Genomic DNA, 21788 nt, shown 5'->3' with positions numbered 1-21788 from the left:
TGGTGATCTTCACTTGGTTAAAGTGATATCAGCCAGGCTTCTCCACTCTCAAGTTACTCTTTTTTTCCTGTATAATTTAAGTAAGTATTTTTGTGGGGAGATACTTTTAGAGTATGTAAATATCCTGTAACTCCTCAAACTTTCACTCATTAGTTTTGAAATCCATTGATTCTTGCTTGGATCAGGTGTTGTTATGATGGTTGCCAAATGGCCATTGTATGGATCTATCATTCCTTTTGTATTATTAGCTGGATTTTCAACTGTAAGGAAGAGTTTACTTTTCTTCCCTGTTTATTTATGTCAGTATGGGTTCATGGGTTCGTATTTTATTCAAGGACTTTAATATTTAACGATTATTATCTATTTTGATGCTCAGATTGTCCCAGATTTGGCCAATGGGAGCTCCTTTGAACTGTCTCCAACGTCCTTCAGACATGTTCCCTTCATTCTCAGACACAAGAGTTCCAGGCTCATCTTAGATCCTTCTACCTCGGCCCTGGAATTCTCCAAGGAGCCCTGATTCCTTTCACTGGAAAATGATAGTTTTTAGATCGAATGTTACTCAAATGTATACAATGTACTCAAATGTATACATTTATATATAGTATGTGTAATATAATATATAACAAATATGCATATAGATATAATATATCAACGTATCTATTTGTGTTGTCTTGTTGGCCATTGGGAGCCCCTTCAAGTTGACTCCCGTGACCTTCTGACAAAACCTCAGTAGTCTTCGACAGTGTCCTTGCTTTCCCCTAGGCTAGTCTTGTGTATGTCTTGCCCCAGACCTGAAATCAATCATTTCTCTTAGAAGTTCTTATTCCTGATAGTGTAAAATAATACCTAGAGACCTCAATCTGGGCACTAGGGGTGCTTATTATGACTTTGTATTTCTAGGCCTTTTCAGTGGATATAGATTTTTTTTTAAGGAAGATTTTATTTATTTATTTGAGAGAGAGCACGAGAGCAAGCGTGAGAGAGAGAGAGCGAGCGAGTGAGCACACAAGTGGTGGGGAACGGTTGAGGGAGAAGCAGGCCTCCCGCTGAGCAGGGAGCCCGATGCGGGGCTCGATTCCAGGACCCTGGGATCATGACCTGAGCCGAAGGCAGACGCTTAACGACTGAGCCACCCAGGTACCCACAGCTGTTTTTTTTTTTTTTTTTTAAGAAAAAAGCTCCTATTAGTATTTTCTATTCAAATTTATGATTTAAGGGTTTTATATATTACTTTGATTTTTATGCTTCCACCTCTTATTTTTAAATTTTTGATTACTAAGAACTAAAAGTAGAATTATCACAGGATCCAGCTGTTCCACTTCTGGGTGGACCTGAAAGGAGTTGAAAGCAGGGACTCAAACATGGATGCGTACACCCACGTTCACAGCACCATTATTCACGACAGCCAGAAGGTGGGAGCGACCCAAGTGTTCAGGGACAGATGAATGGACAAACACAATGTGGTATGTACATGTAATGGAGTATTATTCAGCCTTCAAAAGGAAGAAGATTCTGATACTTAGCGCGTGTGCTCGTTCCCCACCGGACTCAGCGGTGAAGACAGTCCGGGTCCACTTGGACCTTTCATGCTGTAATGACAACGGCTGCTGGTCACTCAACCCTCACTGTGTGCCGGGCACAGCGCTAAGGATTTTACATCGGATCTTTGCAGCAACCCTGCAAGATAGCCCTCCACTTTACAGATGGGTGAAAAGAGGCCCAGAGAAGAGACGCAAGGTGCCTGGAGCCAGAGAACTCCGAGGCAGAGCTGAAACCGGCACACAGGCCCTGAGACTCGGGAGTCCCAGCTCTTGAACTGCTGTGCCCAGTGGCTGTGCTAATGGCCAGTGAGGGAATGGGGTTTCTGTGGCCCTTTTGTGGGTGCCTGGGGACATTGAGGTGGGGATGCCCAACGTGGGGGGCAGTGGTGGTGCAGCCTGGATCTGGAGCTTACATAGATGTTCAGACGCGAGAAGTACGTGTGGGAGTAGGAGTTGGGTCAGGGAGACCTGCTGGGTACACGGGTTGGGTGAGAAAGCAACGGAGGCACAGCTCTGGGGAGCACCCACCATTTGCGGGGAGGCGGGGCGGGGGAACAGAGCACCGGAAGCCAAGGGTGGCTGGAGGGGTGACCCGCAGTGACCCGTGCTGTAGAGTGTGCAGGGATGGGTTTCAGCCCAGTCTGCTGGAGACTTGGTGATCTTGGATGGGTTGCTTAATGTCTTGCCCTCGTTTTTTTTTTTTTCATCAGTAGGATGGGGATTAAAAACCCATCCATGTTCCTTGGGGCACTTGGGGGCTCTGTCGGTTCAGCGTCTGACTCTTGATTTTGGCTCAGGTCATGATCTCAAGGTTGTGAGATTGAGCTCTGGGTCGGGCTCTGCTGCTGCGTAAGGTTCTCTCCGCCGCCTGTCCCCTGCCGCTAAACAGACAGACAGACAGACAGACACGTTCCTCTTAGGACGCTGAAAATGCTCTGGAATTACATAATGGCGATGGTTGTGTAACTTTGAATATACTAAAACCCACTGAATTGTATACTTTAAATGGGTGGATTTTATTATATCTCGATTAAAAACAGGCAAACCAACCGTGTGTTCTTCACAGGGTGGAATGAAGATGAAATAAGGTGTGAATGCTTATGGCATTGCCCACCACGTCATTGGACCCCCAGTAGAAGTGCTCAGCAAATGTTGAATTTCTTAGGAGGGCCACTGTCCTTATTGTCTCTGGAGCTAGGGACATTATTTACAAAGCCTGCTAAATGGTAGTCCCCAAATTTATATGTCAAGGTCTGGGGGAAGGTACTTGAATCTGCAAGTCCCTGAATGTGTGTGCAAGGCCCTGAGGGCCATGGGTTTGGCCACTTAAGTACGTTCCTCTCCTCTCGGACCCTCCCGCAGTTGGATGATGCAGAGGTTCTGGGGCTTGTTAGGACTCTGGGTCTCAGGGCTGTGCTGGGTTTTCCTCCTGGCCTCTTAGGATATGCAGTTCACTGTTGTGGCCTAAATTAATCTTTAGCAAAAAGCTCGTCTTGGACAGCTGGTTTCTCATTCAATGAGAAAAACAGTGCCCTTGCCATTTAAGGTGGTTGGTCGGGGATGCTCGGGTGGGGAGCTACCCCAGAGTTAAAGCAGGGGGAGGACGAAAGGGGGCAGGTTTTGCTTTTGAATCCTGTAGGGATGTGATACTACTTGCTGGGATTTCGGCTTCATCCATGAAGCAAGGACGTGAGAAAGGCAGGGGGGAGAAGGATGCGGGCAGCATAGTTAACCATCCTCACATGCGGACGGTTTGAAGGCAGCTTGTTTCCTCTGTCCTCTACATGTGTGTTGTTTTTGCTCCATTACTAATTTAAACGGTCTGAAAATGTAGCTTTTGGGGCAGGGTGGCATTTGCAGGAAAATGTTGTGGGCATTTTTTTGGCAAGAAAGATGCTGACCGTCCTGTGGTTTTCTGAAGTCATGTGCATTTCTATCATCAAACCACATAATAAGGTTTTCGAAACTTTTTTTAAAAAAACAAGAAAATGTTTTGCACTTCATTGGGAACACTGTTTATGTGCTCTACGTCATTGGATGTCCAAAAATAAGCCTATTTTAGTTTGTCTGAGACTGCGGTGTGCTGTGGCCAGCCATTGTGTACAAGTGACTTGTGGGTCTAGTGTGTGTGTGTGTGTGTGTGTGTGTGTGAGTGAGATCAAGCTCACTTTCGCTGTAAGTATAATCATTTATGTTAAAGGTAAGGGTCTTGCCAAACAAAGAGGTTGAAATGCAATCCCTTGAGTTCAGCTCTTGACTTACGTATGGCATTAGGATTTCAAAATGGCAAAATTAGTGACACAGCAGAACCCAGCTTGGAAAATATGTCAGGAGCACTGGCCGAGTTGACCTCGTAACACGGGCCAAGCCCCGACCAGACCAGGCCGACAGCGTCCCGGAGCAACCACGGCCTGATCCTTCCTGTCCTTCATCGGAACCAAAAACGAAGCCTTGGGGGTTGGAGGCGGCTCGGAATGTGTGTGCCCGTGGGGCATACCCCGGGGAGCAGTGCGGGTGCTGTCACCTCCCTGGGTCTCCTGTTTTCTTCTGGCTGCTTTGTGCCCCAGGCCTTGGCAGCCTTCCCTCTCTGTGCTCTCTCTCCCTTTCTTCTCAACAATAAGGCACTTATTTGCCTCTGCCCCTGGGCTCCTTCGCATAACGAATTCTTCTGCCTAAACAGTGCTCCCTGCCCGCTTGGGTGGCTTTAGCGCCTGAGGGCCTCTCCGCCCTTCCAGAGCCCGTACTTCTCTTAATTCTCCGCCTCTCTCAAATCCGGAGCTCCGTGGGGCACCTGGGTGGCTCTGCCTTCGGCTCGGGTCATGATACCAGGGTCCTGGGATTGAGCCCCGCATCGGGCTCCCTGCTCGGCGGGAAGCCTGCTTCTCCCTCTCCCACTCCCCCTGCTTGTGTTCCCTCTCTCGCTGTGTGTCTCTCTCTGTCAAATAAATAAATAAATCTTAAAAAAAAAAATTTCATAGCTCCGGTCCATGGACACTGCAGTTAGCTCCCTTGTTTGAGAACAACAACAACAACAACAACAAAAATTTACTCGTTCTACTGTCTCGGGAGAGGAGGGAAAAAATGTTAAATCTGCTTTCCTCAGGGGATGGCTTCCCTAGAGAGGAGCAACTCGTGGATCACCTTCCTTAGACAAACTAAGATGTGACTGTAGTTAGACCCCTCTGAAAATGAGTAACCAAGTTGTGAGCTTTGTCAGAGGCCCTCGTGGCCCTGGTTGTGCGGGTCTCACACTCTTTTCCTTGAAGAGAAACCATACAGTGATGCTTTTCTCCAAGGTCAGTTATAGGTCAGACATCTGGTATAGGGGAACGAGGTGTGTGGAACAATAGCTTTGGGGCCTTGGACGAATCTTCTGGCCGCACGATGAAGATGCCACCTGCTTCCCACTCGGGTGTGAGTATCAGACAGCGAATGGAAGGTGCCCAGCACAGGGCCTGAGAGCATCCTTATAGTAGTAGTAGTATTTTTTTTAAAGATTATTTATTTATTTATTTGACAGAGACACAGTGAGGGAGGGAACACAAGCAGAGGGAGAGGGAGAAGCAGGCTTCCCGCGGAGCAGGGAGCCCAATGCGGGACTTGATCCCAGGACCCTGGGATCATGACCTGAGCCGAAGGCAGACGCTTAATGACACAGGCACCCCAAGCATCCTTACATTATTGATGCTCCTAAACGCAAGCCAACCAAGGATCTCAGTTTGGAAGTCAGGCACCACCTCGCACAACTTTCTCTCCTGTTTCTCCTCTAAGACCACCTTTTGAAGATCAACAAAAGATAAACAGATTTGCACAGAATGCAAGTAGAATCACAGAGCTGAAAGGGGAAATAGAAGTAAAAAAAAACAACTCCAGAATTTAGAAGATGCTTGTGAGGACATCATACTTGCAGATGATGATTGCTTAATGATACCTTATCCAATCGGTGATGTTTTCATTAGCCATTCTCAAGAAGAAACACAGGAAATGTTAGAAGAAGAAAAGAAAAATTTGCAAGAAGAAATTGACACCTTAGAAGCCAGAGTGGAATCAATTCAGCGAGTGTTAGCGGATCTGAAAGTTCAGTTATATGCAAAATTTGGGAGCAACATAAACCTCGAAGCGATGACAGTTAAACATTTTATAATACTTTTTTAAAATTTGTTTACTAAACTTGAATACTGTTTAAAATGCTAATTTCCCTTTTTCAAATGCTATGGAAAGCAAAAGTTTCTTTTTTTAAAATTTTCATTTATTTAATGAAACTTGCCTATTTTCACATGTCTTGCTTATTTATTTTATATTTTTAAAAGAAGACAGTATTCATCTGTGTATTTTGCATAATGATTCTATCAAGTGTAGGGGCTTTGTGTCATGTTATTAAAATCGGTTAAGCAACCAAAAAAAAAAGAAGGCTTTAGAAATGATGAACTCTTCTGATAAAGAAATGGGACCAACATGGACTTGCAGAGTGACTTTCATTTTCCATTGGAGCTTTTAATGTCATTTTAAAAAATTCATGAATGGTTTCAAAACAAATAAGGATTGATTCTTGGAGGTCACTAACACTTAACTCATCATAAACCTGGGTGCTTCAGAAAGTGTTGATATAGAGAATTTTTTTTTTTTAAAGAAGTACACATACTCATTGTAAACATTTTGGAAAATAAAAGAAGCCTTCCAAAAAAAAAAAAAATCTATCCACAGTCCTACCACATAGATGGATTCCTGAAATGAAATTCCGAATATTTTATTCTTTTGTTTTAAAACAATATCTCTATATCTTAACCTTGATGATGTAGTAAGAGTTTGTCAGACTGGTGTCTTTAAGAGTGAGTGACATACTCATCCTATAAAATTTGCAGTTTTGTACTAGATACTTAGGATATGTTGTGAAATTTGACAGTATGCCAGGGTGCCCTGTCTGGTCAGTATGAGTTGGATTATGCTGCAGCACCAAACAAGCATAAAATCTCAATGGCTTAACACATGGGAGGTTTCCTTCTCTCGCACGTTGCACACTCATCTCCCGTGAGCCTTACTCAGAGGCCACCTGCTCCTGGGGTTTTGCAAGCAGCTGTGGCAGGGAGACCGGAGTGCGCCTGCCCACCAGCCACTGCTGGAAGTAACAGATCTCTCACCCACTCACACCTTTGTTTACCCAAGCCCAGGAGTAGATCCAGGCTGAAGTGGCTTGAGACTGTTGTGGTTTTGGAGGCCCACTGTAAGGAAAAATAAGTAAAATTAAAAATAGAAAGGTAGGTATGAGAGTGAGTACTTTTAATGAGAAGCACACAAAATTACGAATTTAAAAAATATGTTCTTTCTGTTTTTGTTTTTGGCTTCCTCTAACACAGGTCATACTTGAATTTTTAGTATGATCAGTTTAATACTGAAAAAGTATACAGGGATGCCTGGGTGGCTCAGTGGGTTAGGCGTCTGCCTTCAGTTCACTCAGGTCATGATCCTGGGGTCCTGGGATCAAGTCCCGCATCAGGCTCCTTGCTCTGCGGGGAGCCCGCTTCTCCCTCTGCCTGCAGCTCCCCCTGCTTGTGCTCTCTCTCTCTTTTTCTCTCTCTGACAAATAAATAAAATCTTTAAAAAAAAAAGGTATACAGAGGCAGTTTTGTGTGCCATTTTTTTTGGGGGGGGGGGTCAGTGCTTTCTGACCTTGTCAGTTCAAGGTTTGTCAGATACCATCTGACCGCCTGGGATGCAGGAGTTGTGATCTCCCACACACTCACACGCACACACGTACTCGTGCTCTGTGGTCCCGCCGCAGGCTTCTGCCGTACAGACCCTGGATTTCTGATCAATTCTATTTCATGTGATTTCTACCCAAAATGGAGAAAATGTATAGTGTGTTTATAATTGCATACTCTGCATTATTGGATATAATCCTGATCTGTCTGGTGAGATTTAGGGCCCATTTCTTCTCCGTGATGTCAGCTCAGAGCCTATCTGGAAGCCATGCCTGCAGCGGGAAAGCTGCAGTAACTAGCTAGGGGTGGAAGTGACAGCTGAACCCAAATGTAACCAATCTCTCACTCAGCTTCCGATTAGCCCACTCCCCACAACGACCATTGTTCCCCCATCACCACCTGCCCAGAGGAGTTGGGATAGGAAGCCAGGGTGGCAAGTGTGGAGTTCTGAGGCATAAACTCCATCATCTTAAGAATAAATCTGCCTGGGGAACATCTCACAGTACAAACCTCCAACCCTGCAGTGTGCCTGGAAGGAGGAGAATGGGATGTACTGGTCAACAGCGCTGTTGATTACTGGGCCCTCCAGAAAGGTCTTGACGCTTGACACTCCCACCAGTAGAAACATGGGATTTTAGGAAATTTTTAAAAGTTTTGTTTTTTTTAAGATCTCATTCATGCATTTGACAGAGAGCATGAGAGAGCGCAAGCAGGGGGAGCAGCAGAGGGAGAGGGAGAAGCAGGCTGCCCGCTGTGCAGGGAGCCTGATGCGGGACTCTATCCCAGGGTCCCGGGACCATGACCTGAGCTGAAGGCAGACACTTAACCAACTCAGCCACTCAAGCGCCCCAGGAATTTTAAAAAGTTGGTTTTTTTTGTTTTTTGTTTTTTTTTAAGATCTTATTCATGCATTTGACAGAGAGCATGAGAGAGCGCAAGCAGGGGGAACAGCGGAGGGAGAGGGAGAAGCAGGCTCTTCACTGAGCAGGGAGCCCGGTGCGGGACTCGATCCCAGGGTCCCGGGACCATGACCTGAGCCGAAGGCAGACACTTAACTCAGCCACTCAAGCGCCCCAGAAATTTTAAAAAGTTTTAATAGTAACTTAATCAGCCAACTCTTTTTCTCCATCCCTTCCTGCTTTTTGATGTTGTCGATCATAATTAGCTGCAGTGGAAACCTGACAACCTTTTAATCTCAGCTTACTTACCAACTGTGAAAATACTCCTGGTCACTTGGTTGGTGCCCCATGGAAAGGGCTCTGACCAAGGACGCCCACGATCCTCCCAATTAGCAAATACAGTAACTGTTACTTATTTGCATCTCTTTGAACATCTCATTGTGACATTTGTCTACTGCAAAACTGTTAGAAGTTGAATTACTTTGGATTCTTGGGTTGCCTTGAAGTTGTTGGCTTCCAGTATAATTTTGAGCCCTTATTTTCTTCTTGTGGGTCAATAGGTAACTTTTACTTTAGCAACAATTGTTAGGCTTCATTATGCTGGAGAAAAATTTGACATTTGCTGTGCCAAAAGGCAGGCAAAAAAGGGTACTGTTTATTAGAAACAATATTAGAAGCTGCCTAAATACCCATCAAAAGGGGACTGATTAAATTATTATGAGTGTAGTTGTGCGTACGTGCGTATCTATCCGTATCTCTGTGTACATCTGAATGCTTGTGATACTGTCACTTAAAATAAGAAATATATGTTTGTTTTTCATCTCATTTCTGGGACAGAGCTCCTAAAACTCTTGAAATTTCCTACATGATAAGAGGTGTCTTTTGATATTCTCAGCAACCCCCTTTCAACCACATCTGAGTTTGTGTTAATGAAGGGACTTTCGAGCTGGGGGCTGGTTGCCAGGGAACTGACCGTGTGATTAGAGAGTTGGAGCTTTCAACCCAGCTCATCTCTGGGAAGGGGAAGGGGGCTACAGAATGAGCTCTATAAAAACTTGAACGCAAGAGATGACCAGTGCCAGGACCGTTTTGGACCTTGCCCTGTGTATCTCTTCATTTGCTGTTCAGTCATATCCTTTTGTGGCGCGGTGTCACAGCACGTGGCTCCAGGTGTTCCCCACGGACCTGGTTTGGCTACTGGCCGCTGACAAAATCCAAAGGCAGAGAGACGATGGTGGTGAAACTAAAAGGAATTTATTTCAGTGAGGCCGACACCGGGAAGACAGACATCGCTTCTAGGTGTAGGTGAGGAAAATGTGGGACAAAGGTTGTAGGCACAGGCCGCTGGGCCGTAAAGGTCAGGTCCATGATTCTCTTGGGGTCAACCCCACGGGGTCTTGCTGGCCCAGGGCAGGCCCTGTTGCTTGAGGGGGTAGTTTTGGTTTCCAACACGGGGAATGCTTTGCCTGCAGGGTGTTTTTCCTGAGTGGAGAGAGAAGCTTGAAGGAACGCATCAGACTACAGACTGAGGTCAGAATGGAGGCAGTTGAAGTTCTCTTTCACTTGAATATCCTTTGTAATAGACTGTAATAAACTTTGTAATAAATCTAGAACCTTCTCAGTGAGGCCTTCCATGTCACTCCCTAAAACTTCAAACACCTTTGCCCTAGTTACATTGCATTATCCTTTCTTGCTTTGATTTTTTTCCCCTTTGCACTTCACACTGCCTATCATACAGTACTTCTAATTTCATTTTTAAAAGCTTCTCCTTCATTAGACTATGAGCTAGAGAGCAGTTTTCTGTTTTGTTCACTGCTGCATTGAGTGGCCTATTAGATTTGCATATTCTTGAAACTTTTTTATTTTAATATTTAAGAATGTAGGTGTTACCTTCCCACACAAATATGGTTGAAGTTAGCATACCAGAAACATTTGTAACTCATCAGTACAGTGTGTTATTTTTTGCCCAAGATTACTAGATCCAATTACAGGGGGAAGAAAAAGTTTAGGAGTTTCCCTTATATGAACTACTTCTTTGTGAATTGATTGCAAGTCAGGCATGTAATTCAGAGGGAGAATTCAAGTCTCTGGTTCTATAGAAAATTAAAAGAGCCATTAGGAAAAGGACAAAGTGTGTGCTTAAAGAGCCCTGTCTCTAATACCCTGACTTAACAGAACCCCATATTGATAGGAGAGGTGTCTTTATGATTCCTGCGCAGGAGTATTGGTAATGGATAGAGCAGAGCTGCCCTGCCCTGCCTTTTACGTGGAGACCCTGCCAAGCATGTCAGCACTTGTGGGTGTGGGTTTTTAGTGCCCCCAACCCCCCTATTAGCTGGCGGTGTGCAAGTAACTGCGCTTGGTGTCTCGGGTGGAGAGAGATGGGCTGGCCGCTGCCCTCAGAAAGCTCAGGAGGCAGAGGGAGGCATATGGCAAGTATAAAAAAGGGTAGAGTGCAATCATAGATGAACAAGCTTCCCTGGGAGAGACTGGAATCAAATAATGTCTGTCAGGAGGAGAGACAATCAGGGAAGGCGTTGGGAGGAGGTGGCATTGAGTGGCGCAGTGAAAGGCATGCGTGGGACTCCAGGTGGCAGAGGGGGGCCACAGAATAGCCTGTGCCTTATATGTTTCCCACACTTGAATCATCTGGGGATCCTGTCAAAAAAACCCACAACCATTCTGACTCTGTAGGTCAAGGAGGAGAGGCAGAAATTCTGCACTTCTCTCCGGCTCCCTGGTGATGCTGATGTTGCTGACTCTGAGGACAGATCTGGGACCACAGAGCCGCCTGCCTACACGTCCTGGACCTTTGAAGTGGGGGCTCGCCTCGAGTTCTGGCCCAGGCTGGACGTGTCGTGGGCTGCGAGGTGCTTGGTTAGAGAAGTGCTAGAATAGAGGCCGGGAGCCCAAGACTGATCTGGTTTTAGGTGCAAGACCACCTGACCTTTCTTTGCTCACTGGGCCATCAACTCAGCCTTTGGGCTGCCTCCTTCTCCTGAAATCTTCCTTTAAAAGCTCACCTGGTAATTTCCATCAATACCTGTTTGACGATGATCTCCATTCTCTTGGGACATATTGCTGGAACGTTACTTTGGTCCTTCAGGGAGAAATTGGTGCCATTATTGGTAGATTTTTCAAAGTTTTTATAAACCTCCATTCCGACTTTTTAATGGCTAAGTCCAGTGATCACTTTTGAAAAGCACAGCTCGTGAATGAATTAGGTGGGCCTCGATTTTAGGCGCTTATAATTGGGAGAAGAGGAGATAATACCCTTCCCTGTCTTACAGCCCTCCGGGGTCCCAGTCAGCCTGCGTGACCTCCGCCTGAACCCCCAGGGTAGTTGCAAATGGCATAAACAGACACCATTTGGACCCTGCCCTCTCGGTGTTTGGCATAATTGTGGTAGGGACTAGAAATTAGAAACGTGTGTCGGCAGCGTCCACTTACTAGTGGCGGAGGAAGAACCGAAAACGTCGCAGAGCCGTTCCTTTCTGTTTCCTCCCAAGGGTCGAGCCTCACCCCAACAGTGTCCGGGGACTGCGGTGGGGCGTAGGTGTTCACGTTAGGAATTCGATCCTTTCCTTAAGGGCTCCATAGCTGGTGTTCCATAAGAATTTCATCAGATCATATTGCTGACAGCGATACTGTCGTCCCCAGGGGAACACTGGCCGCATGTGGTGGTGGTGGTGGTGGTGGTGGTGGAGTTTTATTTAAACGTGGCAGGCACATATGTCCACGGATGTGTACTAAATATACACACATGTGTGTGTTTCCAATTTTCTTCCTAGATTTTGGCCTTGATTGCATTCGTCTGCATAGAGACCATCATGGAGTGCTCCCCGTGTGAAGGCCTCTACTTTTTTGAGTTTGTGAGCTGTAGTGCATTTGTAGTGACTGGAGTCTTGCTGATTCTGTTCAGTCTAAACCTTCACATGAGGATCCCCCAGATCAACTGGAACCTGACAGTGAGTACAAGTCACCACCACTCTCTGACCTTGAAAGGGTTGGGTGCTCCTCGGCTCCAGGGGCAAGCTGGAATCTCTCTGCAATCTTGTTTGGTTCCAGTTCATTTTGATACTTACTTTATTGTAATGCAGCTGTGAAATTTTAACTGTCTTTACTGGGTTGAGTAAAACTATAAAGTAAATTGAATCTTCAGTAATGGTAGAACCATCATATAAAAATTATTTTGACCCCTTTAAAGATATCATTTCAATTTTGTGATCCTCTGAGAAGATTGGTAATGTTGATATTTATAGAACCTGGGAAGAGAAAAATGGAATTAAAACGTTTGCATATTTTTCACACTGGACCCAAAAGCCATTTACAAAAGTATTGATTCAGGAAGAATTGAAAATAGGAATGAAAGTGCCGGTGACTTGCAAAGCCTAGGATTAGCATTAAATTCAAAGCAAGTGGGAGGACGCGGAGGGTTTGGTGGTTTGATCAGAAGCATGTGCTCTCGAGGGTCTGGGTTATCAATCCCCTTTTGACCGCCTTACCTTCAGATTGGCATGGGAAGCTCCGGGCTGGTCCCGTCCGGGCCCATCTTGTGTTACTTTTCCTTATCCTGCTAAATGAGAAAGGAAACTTAGTTGCACTTGGTTTTCTTGATGTTTCTTTGCAAACAAGCATGTGCAAGAGCTCAAAGGGGATCAGTCAGAGAGTCACAGGAAAGCACCATCAGCTGCCTCACACTTCGGTGCCTGCTCGGCGGGAAGCCTGCTTCTTCCTCTGCCCCTCGCCCTGCTTGTGTTACCTCTCTCGCTGTGTCTCTCTCTGTCAAATAAATGAAATCTTGAAAAAAAAAAAAAAGATTTATTTGAGAGAGATAGAGCGCATGTGTGCGGGGGGCAGGGAGGGCAAGAGGGGTGGGAAGGATAGAGGGGGAGAGAGACAGAAACCCAAGGAGACTCCGTGCTGAGCACAGAGCCTGATGCAGGGCTCGACCTCATGACCCCGAGATCACAAAGAGTCGGACACTCCACTGACTGTGCCACCCAGGCGCCCCATAGCATCTCAGCTATTTTTTTTTTTAAATTTTTTTATTGTTATGTTAATCCCCATACATTACATCATTAGTTTTAGATATAGTGTTCCATGATTCATTGTTTGTGCATAACACCCAGTGCTCCATGCAGAACGTGCCCTCCTCAATACCCATCACCAGGCTAACCCATCCTCCCACCCCCCTCCCCTCTAGAACCCTCAGTTTGTTTTTCAGAGTCCATCGTCTCTCATGGTTCTTCTCCCCCTCCGATTTCCCCCCCTTCATTCTTCCCCTCCTGCTACATTCTTCTTCTTCTTTTTTTCTTTCTTAACATCTATTGCATTATTTGTTTCAGAGGTCATCTCAGCTATTTTTAAGATAAAGTTTGTGTTCTCCGTTACAAAATTCTCACAAGGGTGCCTGGCTGGCTCAGTCAGTGGAGTGTGCAACTCTTGATCTCAGGGCTGTATGCTCGAGCCCCACGTTGGGTGTGGAGATTACTTAAAAATAAAATCTTTAAAAGAAAATTGCCCACAGAGTTGACAGCATAGGAGAACCTCATAAACCTCCTCCAGCTTCCAGACCTCCTCCATCCAAAATGCGAGTGGTAGGAGGCCTATCTGACAAAGAGGTGGCTGCCGGGAAGGTTAAGACCAGGGGCTTTGAGTCAGATCTGTGTTCAAATGCAGGGTGGCTCTTAAGGGCTGTGTGGGACCCTGGGCAGGTCACTTAGAGCCCCATGTTGAAGGCCACCATTGGTAAAGTGGAGATGATAGTATTTTAGAGGCTTGTTTTAAGAATGAAATGAGACCGTGTGTATAAGGGACCTCAAGCCAGCGTGCGCTGCCGCCAGTCCGAGAGATGTTAGTATTACCGCAAGCGACGGGCCCTTGTTTCCTATCAGCCACATGTTTCCCCTGCAGACTTCTGCCAGGTTTGACTTCACTCCCCTAATTCAGTCTTATCTACTGATTTGACTATAAATCTGTTAAAAGACCTCAATCTGCAACTTAATAACTAATTCATACTGGTCTCTATCCCCAGAAATACCTCTTTAGTGAGCATTCTGGAATTCTGATTCTTCTATTTTAAACATGAAGGGCTTCCTGCTTGTTGACTACCACATTATTGGGTCATACTGAAGTGCATCTTTTTCACTGGAAAGTTCACATACGTGCTTTTCTTCTGGACGGCGTTGGGTGGGGCAAACGCCTGGCTGATATTGTCACTTGAGAACAGTTTCAGTCCTTTGGGATCTTTTCCAGAATTTCCACCCTTTCAGAGCAGATGAAGGTGTGTGCTTATTCAACAGAAGAATGCATGAGTACATGAACTTGAGGAAGTGGTACTTACTTAGGGGAGCTCAGGTCATCGGTTCTCCAGGAGGGGAGAAAAAGTGAGTTCTTCAGGGCTGGACACAGTTCATTGAGTCGCTACCGAGGGCTGGCCTTGACCGTGCTGTGTTTCTCTAACAAGGTGGTGGGAATATTTTGTCCTCAATAGAGCCAACTAATGAGTGAAATAGGGTGTGATTGGTATAGAATTAGAAAAATGGTCATTTCATGAGCGTATGTTGACACAAAAATAATCATGGAAAATGGTAAATAAGGAGGAAGATGCAAAGTGTATATTTTATACAAGCATTATGTGATGCAAGCAGAAAGCTTCTGTTGGCTCTGGGTTTGCTTGTTTTGATGAATCTATGGGACTTATCCCGCGATACTTGTTTTTCTCTGTGTATTAGAGGCTCATACACCTTTGTGTCCCAGCTGTGTTTACTTAGTGCCCTAGGCCTCCTCCCTCACCCCAGCCCTCTCCCTCCATTCCCTGCCTGCCACTGAAAGCTGCTAGGGGCTCCCGGTCTCCTTAGCCAGCACTCCGAGTCCGTCACGGACTGCTTAGCCGACCTTCCTAACAAGGAGGGAGGTCTGCACTTCTGTTGTCTGCTTCCCTCCTCATTTCTCTTTTCTCACCTCTTACTGTCAAATACAGCTCACTCAGAAAAATTCATTAAAATGTACAGTTGAGGGGCGCCTGGGTGGCTCAGTCGTTAAGCGTCTGCCTTCGGCTCAGGTCATGATCCCGGGGTCCTGGGATCGAGCCCCGCATCGGGCTCCCTGCTCGGCGGGAGGCCTGCTTCTCCCTCTCCCACTCCCCCTGCTTGTGTTCCCTCTCTCGCTGTGTCTCTCTCTGTCAAATAAATAAATAAAATCTTTAAAAAATAAAATGTACAGTTGAATAAAGAATGGTAAAGATTGTGGAGCCACCCGTCTGGGTCGGGAGATAAACTTGACATCCTTGAAAGTCCTCTGGTCGGGATCACTGGGGCCTCCATGTTCCTGGATCCCCTGGCTCTTCCTCAGTTCTCCCCCGCCCCACCCCCACCGAACGGTGTGAGCAGAACTGCCATGGAGTGTTCTGTCCCTCCTGGTGTATTTTCCACTCTGCCTCCCGTGATACCACACTGTCCTGGCTGTTCTTCTTCCTCCTTGGTGCTCCTTCTCAGTGCCTCAGTGGCCCCTGCTCACCCCACAGACCTTCCCAATCAAGAACCCAGGTTGGGTGTTGAGTGGGGACAGTCTGAGTCACCCAGAGGGGCCACCTGCAGAGCCCCAAGGCCTTGGCCATGACTCATGGTATAGTGTTTCCTGACACCACTTTTCACACCAAATATATGTCTTTTTTTTCCCTGACACCGAATCTGTGTAGTTTTTCCACACCAAGCAGTTCTCTAATTCTCTGACACCAACGAGGTGTCCAAAAATTCAGCTCCGTTCCGACACTAACTCTTAAAGTTGGCACAGAGCCCCGGGAGAAGGGCTCAGTCCCATGAGACTGCCCCTGCTTCAGACACCTGCCACCAGCGGGGCTCCCAGGTGACCTGCACCAACTGCAGATTTGCCTCCTCAGGTTCATAATTCTCTAGAGCAACTTACAGAACTTGGGAAGAGTGCTTTACCTGTGCTTATAGGTTTGCTGTAAAGGATGCAACTCAGGAACAGGCAGATGGAAGAGATGCGTATGTGTAGGGCAGGATCCAGAGGAGACTCAACGTGCTGGAGCCTCTGTCCTCACGGAGTTGGGGTACAGCACCCTCCCAGCATAGGTATATAGTCACCAGCTTGGAAGCTCCCTGAACACCGTCCTTTGGGGATTTTCATGGAGATTTCATTACGTAGGCATGATGGAATTAAAATCATTGGCCGTTTGGAGGTTGAAGTCAATCCTTAGCCCCTCTCCCCTCCCTGGAGGTTGGTGGGGGTGGGCTGAAAGTTCCAACCTTCTAACAGCCTGGTTGGTTTTTCTGGTAACCAGCTCCAATCCTGAAACTATCCAGGGGCTCCCCAGACTCACCTCATTACCATAAGCTCAGGAATGGTTGAGAGGGGCTCCTTATGAATCACAAAAGACACTCCTGTCATCACTCAGGAAATGCCAAGGAACTGGGGACAAAGACCAAATACATATTTTTTATCATACCCTACTCATCTTTTCCAGAACTCCATTTCCTTACCCGTAAAAGTAGGACAAACTAGCACGTCTCCTGCTTTATACGTATTTTGGATCATAATCAGGTTAGGATTGGTGACGTTACACACACACACACACACACACACACACACACACGACACAACAGGGATTCCACGGAGGGTATATGCCACTATCGTCAGTGTTATGACTGTCCCTTTGGCACTGGGGCCACTCGAGCACAAGTCCGCGCGTGGACTAGTGGCTGTGAGCTTCCGGTCTCGTCCATGTGTAGAGCTCACACCAGAGCCGCCACAGAGCCCGGTGGTTTGGGAGCGACTGCAGTGAGAGCCTCGGGCTGAGCCTGTTTACAGCCGTCTCACCTGTGGTCAGGCCAGCAGCCGTGTATTGGACACCTGCTTTGTGCTAGGATTTGGGAACCGAAAGCACAGGGCAGGTCGATGCAAGCTGCTCGCGCTTTGCTAAGTGTGCTCCGTAAGATCCAGTTTTGTGTGGGGCCTGGTGGAACCCAGGCAAGGAGGTCGTAGATTCCTCGGGGCAGAAGCCTGGAGTGGGTGTCAGCAAGGGGGTGTTCAGAGAAAAAGCCCGATGCCAGCCGGGCCTGGAAAGATGAGTGGGTGCCCACTGGGTGTGGGGGGGGGCAGGGCACGTTGCTAGATGGCCCATTCTCTGGGACGGGAGCGGGGTTGGAGACTCGGGGCCTGCTGGGGCTGGGCCTCTGAGAACATGAGCTGGAGGCGGGGCGACGGGGAGACGGGGAGATGGGGAGATGGGGCAGGTCGTTCTCTTCCCCAGCCCCGGCTGACTGTGTAGTTGCTTTAGGGTACTGCGGGAACAGCTTTTCAAGAGCAGCTAGAAGCTTCTTTTTTTCCTTTAAGAAGTCCGTTTTTTATGTACAGTCTTCTGGTATTTAAGTGTTGGCATGTTCAACTTTGTTTTGAATGCTGTGCAAGTCAAACCCGTCTGTGGGCCAGATACGGCCAGTGGGCCTTGGGTTCACACCCTCTGTGCCACATCCTGTTGACCCATTATTGGAGTTACAGGGGTTCACCCCTGTACCTGCCGGTGTGTCACTGAAGGAGACAGCCGGGAGCGTGTGTGTGTGTGTGAGGGCGGATTTCCTCTTCATCCCCTAGCACAAGGAGGGGCTGCGGCCTTGAGTGTTCTGGGGGCCAGACCGGAAGCATGAAGTGGGGGGGGGGCTGTGAGACCGTAGGGAGTGGGGACGGCTGGGGCAAACTGGAAAGCATGTGGCTGATAGAGTACACGTCCCAGTAAAAGCATTAAAAAAGATTAATCACCGTTGTTGACTACAAACCCCCAAAGCCCAGTCAGAGGGCGTGTCTGTGTTCCCCCTAATGTGAAGGATGAACCTACAAGCCTTGATTTTTGTTTCATGGACACAGAACTCAGGTAGTTGATGCTAACCAACACCTGCGGTATTCCACTTTTAAGCCTTTTATTTATTTTTTTTTTCAAAAGATTTTATTTATTTATTTGACAGAGACAATGAGAGAGGGAACACAGGCAGGGGGAGTGGGAGAGGGAGAAACAGGCTTCTCACCGAGCAGGGAGCCCGACGTGGGGCTTGATCCCAGGACCCTGGGATCATGACCTGAGCCAAAGGCAGACGCTTAACGACTGAGCCACTCAGGCGCCCCACGTTTAAGCCTTATAAACTGTGCAGAGCAATGTCTGCTACAGAAAAGCTGGAAGATGCAGATAATAAAAGAAAAAAATAAAATCATGTGGTGATCCAAGACCAGTGAAAACATATGTCTACCCAAAAGCTTGTAAGTTCATAGTAGGGTTATTCAAAACAACTGGAAAGGAGAAACAACTCAAATGTCCAAACGCTGATGAAAAGGTAGATAAAATGTGGCGTATCCATACAGTGGACTACAACATAGTACTAGAAAGGAGTGAAGTGTTGGTACATGCTCCAACGTGAGTGATCCTTAGAACTATCATCCTGAGTGGAAGAAGCCAGTCACAAAAGACCACATATTCTATAATTCTGTTTATATGAAGTGTCCAGAATAGGAAGATCCACAGAGCCAGAAAGCAGGTTAGTAGTGGTTGCCTAGGATTAGGGGAGGGATGAAGAATTACCTGCTAATGGAGTGCTGAAAATGTTCTAAAACTAGATCGTGGTGATTGAATTGTCCATTTTAATTGGGCGTCTTATATGGCATATGAGTTATATCTCCCTAAAGCTGTTAAAGTCACACGTGATACAACGCATCAGGCTTACCACTTGCGTTACTTGGTGTAACAACCTTCCAGACCATGTGAACTAGCTCTTCCATAGGCATGTATGTTGTGATGTGTGAGGGGGGGAAGAATGGAACCATCAGAATCATGCTTTTTTACTTAAACTATTTTAAGTATATTCCATGTTAAATGTACAACTATATCATTATTTTTAATGACTGCATAGTGTTCCATTGTGGCGATACCGTTTTATTTCACAAATCCCCTGTTCATGAGCATTTTGTTTGCTTCCCCATTTTTTTGCTATTTTAAGTTCTATGACGAACATCCTTACACTGAGACCTTTCTGCACTAGTATGGTATTTAAGATGAATTTCCAAATGTGGAAATCATAGACAAACAACATGAACCTCTTTAATGCGTATAGGCCCTTGACCACATTTATATTTTTACGTAGTCACCCCTAATGTATATACAGTTTTGTTTGATATCTGGCCTCAGCATCGAATCATAAAATGTTCCCCCTATTTCTGAATAGTTTTTGGTTCAGAAAGTACATTTTATCTTCTTCTTTGTCCCTACAGCACCTTACCCAGAACTGAGCATTTTAACTAAACACTTCCTGGTTTGAATTTGTGAAAAATTTGCCCTGGCCACAACTAAAAACTGTCCTGCTGGGAGGCGTTTCTGGACAGAGTTTTGTAGTCTTGGGTACTTGGAGCTCCCCGTGAACCCCCACGGAAGTGCACACCAGGAGTGTGTTGGGGTTCCTGCAGCACAGGCTCAGCATCTTCGTGATGAGAACGTTGCTTTTTTTGCATCTTATAGAAAGAGGAGATGGCCCTTGAGGACCCCCACCTGGTGTTGATGCACGGTCCGCCCGGCACTTCACCCGTCTAGCATGTTCTGTGGGCTCTGCTTCTCTGTAGAGATTATAGAGGGACTCTGGTATGACCCAGGCTGCCAGCGGCCGGTTGTCACACTAGTAATAACAGAAGCATCAGTAAATGTGCAGGGAGCCCTAGCTGGGAGCCAGGCGCAGGGCTCGGCTCTTCACGTGCGTGGCTCCCTGGGGCCCTAGAAGAACTCCATGAGGCGGGGGTACTGTTCCCACGTGACACCCAAGAAGTGAAGTGGCTTGTCCCGAGTCATGGTTGGTTAGGCCCCAGTCAGACTGTGACACTTAAGCACTGTGCTACGTTCCTCTCAACAACTATGACTGGAGTTAAATCTTTGAAGCATTGGATAGTAACCTCATTGGCTTTTCAGAAAGCTTACGAGAAAATCCTCTAGGTTTTAGCCACATAGAGCCTTGAAAGACCACGCATAAGAAAGAGCAGGAGGTCTGGCTAAGGGTGTTGTCTAGGCCTGAAAACAGTGCACTTATCATGTCATATGTGGATGAGGGGATGTTGGAGGGGATTTCACCAGTTTCGGTATGTTCTGGACTCCCGGGGAGTGTTGTCAATGCAAATGAAAGGTGATTCAAGCGTATTTTTAGAAGATGACAATAGAATTCTAAACAGTAATTAACGGGCATGTCCTTGATGGGTTAGTCAGTTTGGGTTTCTATAATAATTCATTAAGGAATGACAGCGTGCTTGGTTAAAATGTGGATTTTGCCGTGGTGATAGATCAGGTGATACACGTCATACACGCGGGTACCATGTTTGCCTTCCTTCATGGGTCCGGTACCCCTGGGCCATCAGGACTAAAGTACGGAACCATAAGAGAGGCTGGATGTTGTGCTCCTTATTTTGAAAATCCTTCAGCTGCTTTTAGGGCAAAGCATGAAGTAATTCTTTTCAAGTGACTTTATCTCTTTCTTTAGGATTTGGTCAACACTGGACTCAGCACTTTCTTTTTCTTTATTGCCTCGATTGTATTAGCTGCTCTGAACCACAAGACCGGAGCGGAAATTGCTGCCGTGGTGAGTGAGCTGCGTTGGTTAAAACACAGGCGGATTTGTACACCCCGTGACTCGCTCGCCTCTGTCCCCTAGCATGTGTCCTGCTCATTCTTCTCGAACTTTTTCTTTGCTGATGATGTTGTTACTGAGCCAGTGGAGGTCCTGCTTCCTTCAGTGCTGTGGTTCTCAAAGTGTGGTCCCCAGAAGACCAGCCTCCACATCACCAAGGAACTTTTTAGAAATCCCATTCCCAGGCTCCCCCAGAGCTACTGAATCAGAAATGCCCCCCTCCCCCTTTAAAGATTTACTTATCTATTTGAGAGAGAGAGAGCACGGTGGGAAGGGCCAGAGGGAGAGGGAGAGATAGGCCCAAGCCGACTCTGTGCGGAGCGCAGAGCCTGATGCGGGGCTCGATCTCACGATCCTAAGATCCTGACCTGAGCCAAAAACCAAGAGTCGGAAGCTCAACCGACTGTGCCACCCAGGAGCCCCTGAATCAGAAATATGTTTTAACAAGCCTTTCAGGTGATTCAGGTGCACACTCCGATTTGAGAATGGCTCCGTTAGTCTGTTCCCAACAGAGCCCTGGATGTCTGTTAGTGATGTTGCTGGTAAGAGCCTTATCTGCCAGTGTGGGGATCTTAAGGAAGGAGAGGGCAGTCTTGACACCATTTGGCAGCCAGACGACATTTTTTTGCTCTTCAAGGTAGAATGCCTTTGGGGGTAGGGTGGGAACCAGATCACATAAGACTTTGATTCTCTGTGCTTTGCATTTCTGTATTGTTCTCTATTTATAATGAATATGCAGCACTTTTGCAACGGTGAAGGGTAGTTTAAAAGGTTTGTAGAAAACACGAAACCAGCTGTTCTCCCAAGTGTCACTCAGTAGGTTGATCTGTCTTTAGCAAATCATTACAATTCTGCTGCTGCTTACCTCAGAGCTGCCCATGGGCGGGGCAAGCTGGGCAGCAGGTGGAGGCCTGGGGGCTGTGATTTGGAATGTCAGCCATTGTGGCCTGGTGGGCATCTCACACATGAGAC

The 21788-nt window shown here is 46.7% G+C and overlaps 1 protein-coding gene across 1 annotated transcript in view; it reads left to right on the top strand.

Moving 5' to 3' along the window:
- Positions 1-21788, top strand: part of CMTM4 (CKLF like MARVEL transmembrane domain containing 4) — a 65886-nt gene that overhangs the window by 36207 nt on the left and 7891 nt on the right. The window contains exons 2-3 of the mRNA XM_032424125.1: positions 11934-12110; positions 20670-20768. Coding sequence (XP_032280016.1) covers positions 11934-12110; positions 20670-20768 — 276 coding nt within the window. The remainder of the gene's footprint in view (positions 1-11933; positions 12111-20669; positions 20769-21788) is intronic.

This window comes from Phoca vitulina, unplaced genomic scaffold (genome assembly GCF_004348235.1).
Source record: "Phoca vitulina isolate PV1807 unplaced genomic scaffold, GSC_HSeal_1.0 scaffold30, whole genome shotgun sequence".
Lineage (NCBI taxonomy): Eukaryota > Metazoa > Chordata > Mammalia > Carnivora > Phocidae > Phoca > Phoca vitulina.
Note: the sequence above shows the minus strand (reverse complement) of the source record. Positions and strands in the feature narration are given on the sequence as shown.